At 46.9% G+C, this 12,500-nt stretch overlaps 1 protein-coding gene across 1 annotated transcript in view; it reads left to right on the top strand.

The window, feature by feature from the left end:
- ptprma (protein tyrosine phosphatase receptor type Ma) overlaps positions 1-12,500 on the top strand; it is a 94,152-nt gene that overhangs the window by 78,990 nt on the left and 2,662 nt on the right. The window contains exons 10-14 of the mRNA XM_030079880.1: positions 3,100-3,250; positions 6,807-6,973; positions 9,392-9,501; positions 9,773-9,974; positions 10,342-10,444. Of these exons, the coding sequence (XP_029935740.1) occupies positions 3,100-3,250; positions 6,807-6,973; positions 9,392-9,501; positions 9,773-9,974; positions 10,342-10,444 (733 nt within the window). The remainder of the gene's footprint in view (positions 1-3,099; positions 3,251-6,806; positions 6,974-9,391; positions 9,502-9,772; positions 9,975-10,341; positions 10,445-12,500) is intronic.

Raw genomic sequence — 12,500 nt, 5'->3', positions numbered from 1 at the left:
CAATTCAACCGCACATCAAAACCTCCTCAATATGAAGGGGCCAGGGGTGTTCATTTATTTTATTTTAAATTTCTTAGAGAATAGGACCCAATTTGTCAAGTTAACTTCAAGTATGAAGTCAGAGAGAATCATCACTAACACAGGTTCAACACAGGGTCCAGGTCTACCACCAGTCCTGTTCACATTTACACAGCCGACGGCCGCTCACAGCATGCAGGCTGCCAGGTACTCAGATATGCAGATGATACCGCATTCTGTCTAACTGAAGATGACGATGATGTCACTACAGAAATGAGATGAAAGCTTTTGTTGATTATTGTTGTGTCACTTCCTGGAGCTCAATGTCAAGAAAACAAGAGCAGGAGTGACGTCAGGAGAAAGCAGAGGGCAGGAAACAGACAGAGCTGAAGAAAGAGTGAAGACGTTTTAATGAGAGCCAGCGTGATGACATCATCAGGAGGGGCGGCGGCTTTACGTCTGCAGGACCTTCATCACACCAGCTGGATTATAAACACTTCACATCATTAGCTGGATTATGATCATTATTATCATTATTATTATTATTATCATTATTATTATTATTATCATTATTATTATTATTGTTGTTGTTGTTGTTGTTGTTGTTGTTGTCAGTTTATTGTGTTGACAGCTGCAACACAGTTAGCTTCTGCAGCTAGCCTGCTGTTAGCCTTGGCTAACCCTGGCAACCTCCCAGCATCACCATGGCAACCACCCCAAACGCCCTAGCAACTGCATAGCGACACCCAGAGCCCTGCGTGCAGTCACCATGGCAACCACACACAGCAGCACAGCAGGAACCACGTTTCACTGCACACACACACACACACGCACACACACACGCACACACGCACACACTCAGGAAATGTTGGGATTCATGTGATACCGTTCCCTCAGCCCCGGGGGATTATGGGTAATAGGATCCCCTCCCCCTCCCTCTGACCCCTGACCCTCATTGTTGCCACGGCGATGGTGTCTCTGAGGAGCCAACTATTACAGGACAGAGAGGCTACACTGCCGCGTTGTCACACACACACACACACACACACACACACACACACACACACACACAGTCACACACAGTCACACACACACACACACACACACACACACAGTCACACACACACACACACACACACACACACACACACACACACACACACACACACACAGAGTTTCTGCAATGTCCAGTGAGAGCTGCACTCGACTGCTCTTGTGTGTGTGTGTCTGTGTGAGCGTTCCCTGTAGACCAACCATTTACCACAACAGCACACACACACACACACACACACACACACACACACACACACACACACACACACACACACACACACACACACTCTGTCATCAGACAGTAGAGAACAATCGAGGCGGAGGAACTCACAAGTGCCTCTATTGTTCTGCTAAAAGCCTGAAGTGTGTGTGTGTGTGACTGTGTGTGTGTGTGTGCGTGTGTGTATTAAATTGTCATGTATAAAACTTCTTTTCCTGTTATTTAGTTTCTCGCAGACTGATGCACACACACACACACACACACACACACACACACACACACACAGATGAAAGTCGACAACGAACAGGAAAGGTATTGTTCATTTTCTACAGAAAAACACCTGCAAACACACACAGACAGACACACACACACACACACTCACACACACACACACACACACAGCTGGGCTTTTGTTAGGAGAAATTGCTCCTTCTTCCTCTCCTCTTTCCTGCTCTCGACGATCATTTCCTCTCTCTCTGTCTGAGTGTCTGTCATGTTGAAGTGCAGCACTTAGAGTGTGTGTGTGTGTGTGTGTGTGTGTGTGAGTGTGTTGTCAGCTCCTTTAATCTTGTGCTGTCACCACTCTCTCTCTCTCGCTCTCTCTCTCTCTCTCTCTCTCTCTCAGCTGAGTCTCGTTCAGATCCATCAAAGTCAAATCTGAACCACATTCAGTTTGTATCACATCAATAACACAACATCACATCCATACCACAGTGTGTGTGTGTGTGTGTGTGTGTGTGTGTGTGTGTGTGTTGTGTAGCAGCCTCACAGCAGCTGGTCAGGTTCAGGTGTTCATGGTTTTCACAGGGAAATATATATTTTTTTCTCCACATGGAAAACACATTTTTAAAAAAGTAAAAATCTGTTTCTGACGTCGTTTCTTCAGATTTAAATTTTTCTTCAAACCGGGTTTTTAAAGAAGTCTGGAGAGATTCAAAGATTTTAAATGTTTTTCCACGTCAACAAACCGTTCATCAGATCCTGCTGCAGATTTCCCAGCTCAGAGTCAGACTGAGAGTCTGTGGCTGAAGCAGCCGCCTCATAATGTTCTGATCAACACTCAGAAACCACACAGCTGATGATCGGCTGTGGAAAGCAAAACATTTCCCCGCTTAGGGACTATTTTCCCTGGCGGAGGAGGAGGAGGAGGAGGAGGAGGGAGCGTTTCAGTGTGAAAAAGTCCTGAAAAGCCAACAGTGCTGCTGCTTTTAGGAAAACTCATGTGGAGGACTTTATTGGGCTGATGGAAAACTGGAGTGAAGAAAGTGTGAAGGCTCTGAAAGTTCATGTTCATATCGTAGTGGAATGAATGGAGGAAAGGGAGGAGGAGTGATGTGGCAGCTCTGAAAGCCCACTGCTCGCTCTGGGAGGAGAGCAGAGGAACGTTCTGGAGAGGAACCTCTGAGGAACCCAGAGGAAGTGGGACGGAGCTTTAATACATTTTGTGATCTATGAATAAAACAACAAATTTTCCTCCTTTTTTATGTAAATTTGTGATTTCACACTGTCAGAAGTTTTGTCTCATAAATGTACCACTTCAATCTCTGACCCACATGATCTTTAATCAGCCTGCAGTTCAGTGCTGTGTCCAGCGGGGGCAGCACTGAAGGAAGACTCATCTGTTTGCTGTTTGTTTTTTTATTTATTGATTTTTTCCGTGTGACGTTCTTTAAAGCTGCTGTTAAAGAAAAGTCTTGGAGGTGGAACATCTCGCTGTGTCGATGATCTCTGCAGCTGAAACCACAAACTAACCCTCTGTGTGTGTGTGTGTGTGTGTGTGTGTGTGTGTGTGTGTGTGTGTGTGTCAGATCCCATGCACGGCCCGCGGCGCCTGGAGGTGGTCGACGTCCAGGCCAAGCAGGTGACGGTGCGCTGGGAGCCGTTCGGCTACAACGTGACGCGCTGCCACAGCTACAACCTGACAGTGCACTACCGCTACCGACCAGCAGGGGGCAGCAGGTCAGAGCCCCACACACACACACACACACACACACTGAACACACCCACCCACACACACACACACACACACACACACACACTGAACACACACACACACACACACATACACACACACACACACACACACACATAGGCGTAATTTATGGGGGGGTGGGTGGGTTGCAACCCACGCAATAATCCAAACCAGCCACCACAACCCCCCCAATATCATGTCAGAATTATTTATAATGATTGTTAAGTATTATAAACACAACAATGTGGTAAATTTTCTCAATTTAGCAGTAAAAAATAATATTATTGCGACAATATTATTGCCTGAGTCTGTGTGGTTTCCATGGCAACACGAAAGGTTTCACTGAAACCCGCATCAAAAGCCGCTGTCAGCTTTGTTCACCTGCATAATGGACCGTTTTGTTTTCAATGTTGATTTCTTTGGCGACCTGAGTTTGGATAAACGACTGAACGAGGAAGACAAGACAGAAGAGAAAAAGGAGAGATACGCGAGAGTGACGAGTGAAGAGCTGGATCAGCTGGAGAGGTCAGGAAATGAAGCCGGTACGGCCCGGTCAACGTCTTGGGCCGTCAAATGTCTCCAAGACTACCTGACAAACACCGGGCAAACAACTGATTTCTCACCTGTAAGGAAAGAAGAGCTGAACAAGATCCTCCGTGAATTTTATGGAGCTTTAATTTCTATAATAAAGAGAATGAAATGCCTCAGAAGATTCAGCACCACGGACAGTACCTGCTGTGGCAGATTCAGCACCACGGACAGTACCTGCTGAGGCAGATTCAGCACCACGGACAGTACCTGCTGAGGCAGATTCAGCACCACGGACAGCACCTGCTGAGGCAGATTCGTGGTGCTGAATCGGACAGTACCTGGTAACTATTACCAACAAAATAAAATATATAATCAAAATGTATTCATACTGTGGGCATTTCACTCTCAAAATATCAAAGTTTTTTGCTCGTATTCTCTCCGTTTCAGTGGAAATACATAAGATCTGACGGTAACTAGTCCTTGCCAGCCAACTTGGGCTGATCATATTTTCTAGACATCGTGATTTCCCAAAACTGAATAAATTCCACACACAGCAACACAAAACTGCTCTGCTAGCTCAATCATGTTGGAACTAGAATATCTGCTGGAAAAAATCATTTTTTTTCTTGGACTGATAGTTATACTTCTGCCGACTTCTCAGTCATTTTTAATCTAGCAGTTGCCATGACAACAACTCAGCAGCACAGCTGATCTTTATCTACAACCAACTTATATTAACAGTTATATTTAAATACAGGCTACTGCTTTCCAGTGTCAGTGCCACAACAAACATCTGTCTTTTCATAAACTCACCAGCAGATGTTTTATTTCAGCTGGGGGTGTGTCACTCCAATTTAACGTCAGCTCCGATTAATGTGGCTAAGCAGCAAAAGTAAGGACAGTAAGCAGTCACATTAAGGCTGAACAGAGTTATAGAATCACCTTTTCAGGCTGTTATCAATTTACCTCTGAAATAAAGACCACAGCTTTCACAGATGTATTGATTTATTAAATGTTCATTTCAATGTACAGATACAAACAAAAAAGACAAATTAATTAAATCAATGGCCTCGGAAACTCATAAGACTAAACAAAATAATAACGATTAATAGGCTAATTAATAACATAACATTAACACATTAATAACAAGAACAAAGTTACAGCCGCACATCTCTGTGGAAAATCTGACAGGAACTGTCCGTGGTGCTGAATCCGCCTCAGCAGGTACTGTCCGTGGTGCTGAATCTGCCTCAGCAGGTACTGTCCGTGGTGCTGAATCTGCCTCAGCAGGTACTGTCCGTGGTGCTGAATCCTCTGAGGCATCTCATTCTCTTTATTATAGAAATTAAAGCTCCACAAAATTCACGGAGGATCTTGTTTAGCTCTTCTTTCCTTACAGGTGAGAAATCAGCTGTTTGCCCGGTGTTTGTCAGGTAGTCTTGGAGACATTTGACGGCCCAAGACGTTGACCGTGCCGTACCGGCTTCATTTCCTGACCTCTCCAGCTGATCCAGCTCTTCACTCGTCACTCTCTCGTATCTCTCCTTTTTCTCTTCTGTCTTGTCTTCCTCGTTCAGCCGTTTATACAAACTCAGGTCGCCAAAGAAATCAAAACTGACAAAATGGTCCATCATGCAGGCGAACAAAGCTGACAGCGGCTTTTGATGCGGGTTTCAGTGAAACTTTTCGTGTTGTCATGGAAACCACACAGACTCCGGCAATAAGATATAGGCAGAGTAATATTTTCAGTGATGAGTTATTTTTTATTTGAGCTCAGCTAGCCGTGCTGTCATGCTCATTTGAGCCCATTCTAAATGTCTGATTGACCAATCAGATTGCTTGGTCGGATCTCCGTGTTGTTTAATCCAATCAGAGACCCGTGTGCTGTCACATGATGGGCTAAAAGCCAATAGGAGAGTTCTGTGCGGTCACTTGATCAGCCAAAGATCGTCTGTATACATGAAGATGATTTTTCCGTGGTCGTGATCACTATTAACTTTATGTTTATAATATTATATATTTATATATATTATATATCTCTATATAATCAAAATATTTAAAGATTTTCTCATGCGGGGCGTGTCCTCAGACCTGCTTCACAGGTGGAAATCTCAACCCTCCAGTGTTCAAGTCAAAGTTACGCCCTTGCACACACACACACACACACACACACACACACACACACACACTGAACAGACACACACACACATGCAGCCACAGACTGACATGCTGAAGTCACTTCCTCGTGTAAGTCTGGAGCGATCCAATCAGAACACCAGCTCAAATTTAACGGAGCAGTGACTCAGCACGCCGCCGACTCAGCACGCCGCCGACTCAGCACGCCGACACGTGGGCGTGTTCAGCGGCGTTCCGATGCGTCACGCTGTGTGACGGCGTCTCATTGGACGATGTGTTTGGTCGTAACGTTTTGCCTCGGAGGCAGGTTCCCTCCGTGTTGTGGGCGTGTCAGAGCTGTTATCCAATCAGCATCAGTCCGGCCACAGCGGGCGGGACGTCCCCTCCATTAAAGCTGAGCTCATGTTCTGATTGGATCGTGCTTTTCTGTTCCGTTTGATTGACAGCCCTCAGCTGCAGCTCCTCCATTCAGCTCATCACAAGCTCTTAGCTAACGGTACGTGTTAGCTCATTAGCAGTTAGCTAAATGTAACTGTGATTGTACTGTAACTGTTAGCTTGCTAGCTGTTAGCTAACTGTAACTGTTAGCTGTTAGCTAACCGTCACTGTTATCTTATTGTAACTGTTAGCTGGCTAGCTGTTAGCTAATCATAACTGTTAGCTTGCTAACTGTTAGCTAACTGTCACTGTTAGCTGTTAGCTAATCATAAGTACTGCAGTACTGGGTAAAAATACTGGAGTACTGTAAAGTATAACACTAACAGTAGTGATGAGGCGTGGCGGGGCGGGGCGGGGCGGGACGGGACGGGGCGTGTGGGGCAGGGCAGGGCGCCCCCCGCAGGCGGCGGCGTGCACTCACTGCGGCTCTGTGTGCAGGGAGGAGGAGGTGCGGGAGGAGGAGGTGTACGACACGCGCAGCGCCCTGCCGCAGCACACCCTGCGTAACCTTCCACCCTTCACCAACGTCAGCCTGAAGCTCCTCCTCACAAACCCAGAAGGAAGAAAAGAGAGCCAGGAGCTGCTGCTGCTCACCGACGAGGACGGTGAGACACCTGACAGACAGACAGGCAGACAGACAGACAGGCAGATGGACAGGCAGGCAGACAGACAGACAGGCAGACAGACAGGCAGACAGACAGGCAGACAGACAGACAGACAGACAGACAGACAGGCAGACAGCCAGGAGCTGCTGCTGCTCACCGACGAGGACGGTGAGACACATGAGAGACAGACAGGCAGGCAGGCAGACAGGCAGACAGACAGGCAGGCAGACAGACAGACAGGCAGGCAGACAGAGAGACAGAGACAGGAAGGCAGACAGACAGGGAGACAGACAGGCAGACAGACAGGCAGACAGACAGGCAGGCAGACAGACAGACAGACAGGCAGGCAGACAGACAGACAGACAGACAGACAGGCAGACAGGCAGGCAGGCAGACAGGCAGAGACAGGAAGGCAGACAGACAGACAGACAGGCAGACAGGCAGGCAGGCAGACAGGCAGAGACAGGAAGGCAGACAGACAGACAGACAGGCAGGCAGACAGACAGACAGACAGGCAGGCAGACAGGCAGAGACAGGAAGGCAGACAGACAGGCAGACAGACAGACAGACAGGCAGACAGACAGACAGACAGACAGGCAGACAGGGAGACAGGCAGGCAGACAGACAGGAAGGTAGACAGACAGACAGACAGACAGACAGCCAGGAGCTGCTGCTGCTCACCGACGAGGACAGTGAGACACCTGAGAGACAGGCAGGCAGGCAGACAGGCAGACAGACAGACAGGCAGACAGACAGGCAGGCAGACAGGCAGAGACAGGAAGGCAGACAGACAGGCAGACAGACAGACAGACAGACAGGCAGACAGGGAGACAGAGAGACAGAGACAGGAAGGCAGACAGACAGGGAGACAGACAGGCGGACAGACAGCCAGGAGCTGCTGCTGCTCACCGACGAGGACGGTGAGACACCTGACAGACAGACAGGCAGGCAGGCAGACAGACAGACAGGCAGACAGGCAGACAGGCAGACAGGCAGACAGACACTGGCCTGTCTGTCTCTGACCTGTCTGTCTCTGACCTGTCTGTCTCTGACTGGTCTGACCCGTCTGTCTCTGACCCGTCTGTCTCTGGCCTGTCTGTCTCTGACCTGTCTGTCTCTGACCTGTCTGTCTCTGACTGGTCTGACCTGTCTGTCTCTTACCCGTCTGTCTCTGACCCATCCATAACTGACACGTCTGTCTCTGACCTGTCTGTCTCTGACCCGTCTGTCTCTGACCCGTCTGTCTCTGACCAGTCTGACCTGCCTGTCTCTGACCTGTCTGTCCCTGACCTGTCTGTCTCTGACCTGTCTGTCCCTGACCTGTCTGTCTCTGACCTGTCTGTCTCTGACCTGTCTGTCTCTGACCCATACATCTCTGACCTGTCTGTCTCTGACCTGTCTGTCTCTGACCCATACATCTCTGACCCGTCTGTCTCTGACCCGTCTGTCTCTGACCCGTCTGACCCATCTCTCTTTTACCCGTCTGTCTCTGGCCTGTCTGTCTCTGACCCGTCTGTCTCTGACCCGTCTGTCTCTGACCCGTCTGTCTCTGACCTGTCTGTCTCTGACCCGTCTGTCTCTGACCTGCCTGTCTCTGACCTGTCTGTCTCTGACCCGTCTGTCTCTTACCCGTCTGTCTCTGACCTGTCTATCTCCATCCTGTCCGTCTCTGGCCCGTCTGTCTCTGACCTGTCTGTCTCTGACCCGTCTGTCTCCATCCTGTCTGTCTCTGACCTGTCTGTCTCTGACCCGTCTGTCTCTGACCTGCCTGTCTCTGACCTGTCTGTCTCTGACCCGTCTGTCTCCATCCTGTCTGTCTCTGACCTGTCTGTCTCTGACCTGCCTGTCTCTGACCTGTCTGTCTCTGACCCGTCTGTCTCCATCCTGTCTGTCTCTGACCTGTCTGTCTCTGACCTGTCTGTCTCTGACCCTTCTGTCTCCATCCTGTCTGTCTCTGACCTGTTTGTCTCTGACCTGTCTGTCTCTGACCCGTCTGTCTCTGACCTGCCTGTCTCTGACCTGTCTGTCTCTGACCTGTCTGTCTCTGACCTGTCTGACCCGCCTGTCTCTGACCCGTCTGTCTCTGACCCGTCTGTCTCTGACCTGTCTGTCTCTGGCCCGTCTGTCTCTGACCCGTCTGTCTCTGACCTGTCTGTCTCTGACCCGTCTGTCTCTGACCTGTCTGTCTCTGACCTGCCTGTCTCTGACCTGTCTGTCTCTGACCCGTCTGTCTCTGACCCGTCTGTCTCTGACCCGTCTGTCTCCGACCTGTCTGTCTCTGACCTGCCTGTCTCTGACCTGTCTGTCTCTGACCTGCCTGTCTCTGACCCGTCTGTCTCTGACCCATCTGTCTCCGACCTGTCTGTCTCTGACCTGCCTGTCTCTGACCTGTCTGTCTCTGACCTGTCTGTCTCTCAGTTCCTGGAGCGGTTCCGGTGGATTCCATCCTGGGCAGCAGCTACGAGCAGCAGATCAGCCTCAGCTGGAGGGAACCACAGCAGACCTACGGGCTGATCCGCCAGTACGAGGTAACACACACACACACACACACACACACACACAGACAGAGGCACACACACACACACACACACACACACACACACACACACATATATCTGTGTGCTCTGAATCCTGGATGGTTTGTGAGGTGCTTAACGAGTCCAGTCGCTCTGCTCTAAAGTGATTTCAAAAATATTTTTAAAGAAATAAATGTGAGGTTTTTTTCACAGTTACAGAACACAGCTCAGAGGTGTGTGTGTGTGTGTGTGTGTGTGTGTGTGTGTGTGTGTGCGCCTGCAGATCTCCTACAAGGCTCTGAGCTCCTTCGACACAGAGTTCGACCTGTCCAATCAGAGCGGGAAGGTGTTCAAACCGGCCAATGAGACGAGCCACGTGTTCGGCGGCCTGTACCCAGGCTCCACCTACTCCTTCACAATAAGAGCCTCCACCGTCAAGGGCTTCGGACCTCCAGTCATCACCCAGTTCACCACCAAGATATCAGGTGTGTGTGTGTGTGTGTGTGTGTGTGTGATACCAGCAGAGGAGCAGTACTGTGTAGTACTCAGTCAGAAGAGCCTCCTTCAGAGCAGCGCCACCTTGTGGCTGAAAGCCTGCAGCAGTTTGTCAGATTGAAATGATCCCAGTGAGTCTCTCCTTCACCTCACCCAAACACACCTTGACTGTCTCCTTGTCTCCTTCTCTCCTTGTCTCCTTGTCACCACTCCTTTCTTCCTCCTCTCCCCCTCTTCTTGTCTCCTTCTCTCCTCCTTGTCTCCTCCTCACCTTGTATCCTTGTCACTTTTCTTTGTCTGCTCATCTCTTTGCCTCCTCTCCTTGTCTCCTTGTCTCCTTGTCTCCTTGTCTCCTAGCTCCTCTCATGCCGGCCTATGATCAGGAGTCTCCTCTGAATCAGACCGACTCCACCGTCACCGTCCTGCTCAAACCAGCCCAGAGCCGAGGAGCGCCCGTCAGGTACCACACACACACACACACACACACACACACACACACACACACTCACACACACACACACACACACACACTCACACACACACACGCCTGCATGAAACATTGAGCAGCATGAGACGTGCAGCTCCAGTCATCCTGCTGCTTTCAGCCTCAGAAACAACAAAATTCACTTCATGTCTTTGTTTATTTAATTTTTAATTAATTTATTTATTTACTCATATATTTATTTATTTATTACACTTTTTTTTTGTAAATTCACAGTCATTTTAGTTCAGTTTTCTTGTATTTTTCATTACTAATTTCACTGGTGACACAAACTAAACCTTTAATAATCTTTTTTAATAGTCATCTGATACTGAGCAAATTTTATCACATTTTTTTCTTTTTTCTTTTCTTTCTTTTGTGATTTTTCACTGCTTTTGCTGCATTATTCCATCATGTTTATGACAGAGAGAAAAAAAAATCTGCTTTGGACTAAAGTGAAGCAAGAAAATTAACAATTGTAATGGCTTCTGTTCAGGCTTCATAAAATATGAATTATCGCTGTACCTTCATAAGGTTTTCATGTGGAAAATAAAACAGCGCCTGCACACGCAAAAAAAAAAAAAATTCTAATGAAACAGAAGTACAATAAATATGTCAAAAATATAAGTATATAAATTTCCACCAATCCCAGAAAATCACTAGACATCAACACATTAGATGATATTACACAAAAACAAATGATAATCTGAAAACGATAATTCACTCTTTAAAAAAAGCCGTTACTTCAAGGCGTTTTGTGTTTTTATTCTAAAGAATTTCAACTGCATTTAATTTGAAAGAACTCTAATGGGAAATTTTACAGATGGAGAAATGATTCTTCATCTTAAACTTGATTTACAAAGCAGTTATGATGAGAACATTCAGCCTCAGCTCAGCACACGGAGCCCAGCAGCATTTTACTTTTCTTCATTTGTTATTGAACTGAATTCCTCTTTTTCTATCAAAAACTGATTTGGCTGATGAAAACATTCCTTTCTTTGTAAAATGTAGACTCTCATCCCCAGTAAATAAATAAATATATAAATAATGAGCCACTGTAAAATTAAAATAACCACACAGTCATTAAAGATATAAAGTTATATAATTAATATAATTATTATATAATTGTTTTTTCAATTTTACTACTTTTTTTGTTATTAATTCATTTATTGGTTTATTCATTTCTTTTTTTTTTTATTATATTCTCCAACAAAAACAACAAAAAATCCTCATAGGCCAACACCATTTTTAAAATTTATTATTACTATTAATACAGCTTCTATATTTTATTATTAGTTTTAATTATTATTAGTGGTTTTAGTTAAAGACATCTATAGATAGATGCTGACAGTTTTTCTCCTCAGTAGTTTTGTTTTTTTTTTCTGAACAAATGAGAAGCAGGACGAGTGTGAACGAAGGCCGACATGTTTTCATTCACTTCAGACGTAGATCTGTGTTTTTAGAGCCGCACCTCGTGGTTTTATCAAGAAACTTTTTCTAGATGGAGCTTTTTATTCTCTGTCAAACTCCATGTGTGACACTGCGCTCTAACACACACACACACACACACACACACACACACACACGTCGTCGCCATGCGCTGCACCCGGAGGAGGCGGTATCCGTGGTAACCGTCGTCATGTCAACAGTTGTCACGTCGTCGTCTCGGTTCTGCTTTAACGAGGGATTTGGTTAATTAACGATCAGCGGGCGGGGCTAATCAGCAGCGCCTGCTAACACCAGGGATTAGCAGGGGATTAACAGCTAATGTGTCAATCACACACACACACACACACTCTCTCTCTCTCTCTCTCTCTCTCTCTCTCTCACACACACACACACACACACACACTCAATGTTTCCTTTTCTTAGAAAATTTTATTCAACGTTTTGACGCTTCAGTACAGACTGCGCAGTGTGTGTGTGTGTGTGTGTGTGTGAGTGTGTGTGTGTGTGTGTGTGTGTGTGTGTGTGTGTGTGTGTGTGTTGTAAAGGGCTGTAGTTTGGGGTTTGGGGGTTTCTGACCGGCTCTCAG

The sequence above is a fragment of the Myripristis murdjan genome, chromosome 20 (genome assembly GCF_902150065.1).
Source record: "Myripristis murdjan chromosome 20, fMyrMur1.1, whole genome shotgun sequence".
Taxonomy (NCBI): Eukaryota; Metazoa; Chordata; class Actinopteri; order Holocentriformes; family Holocentridae; genus Myripristis; species Myripristis murdjan.
Note: the sequence above shows the minus strand (reverse complement) of the source record. Positions and strands in the feature narration are given on the sequence as shown.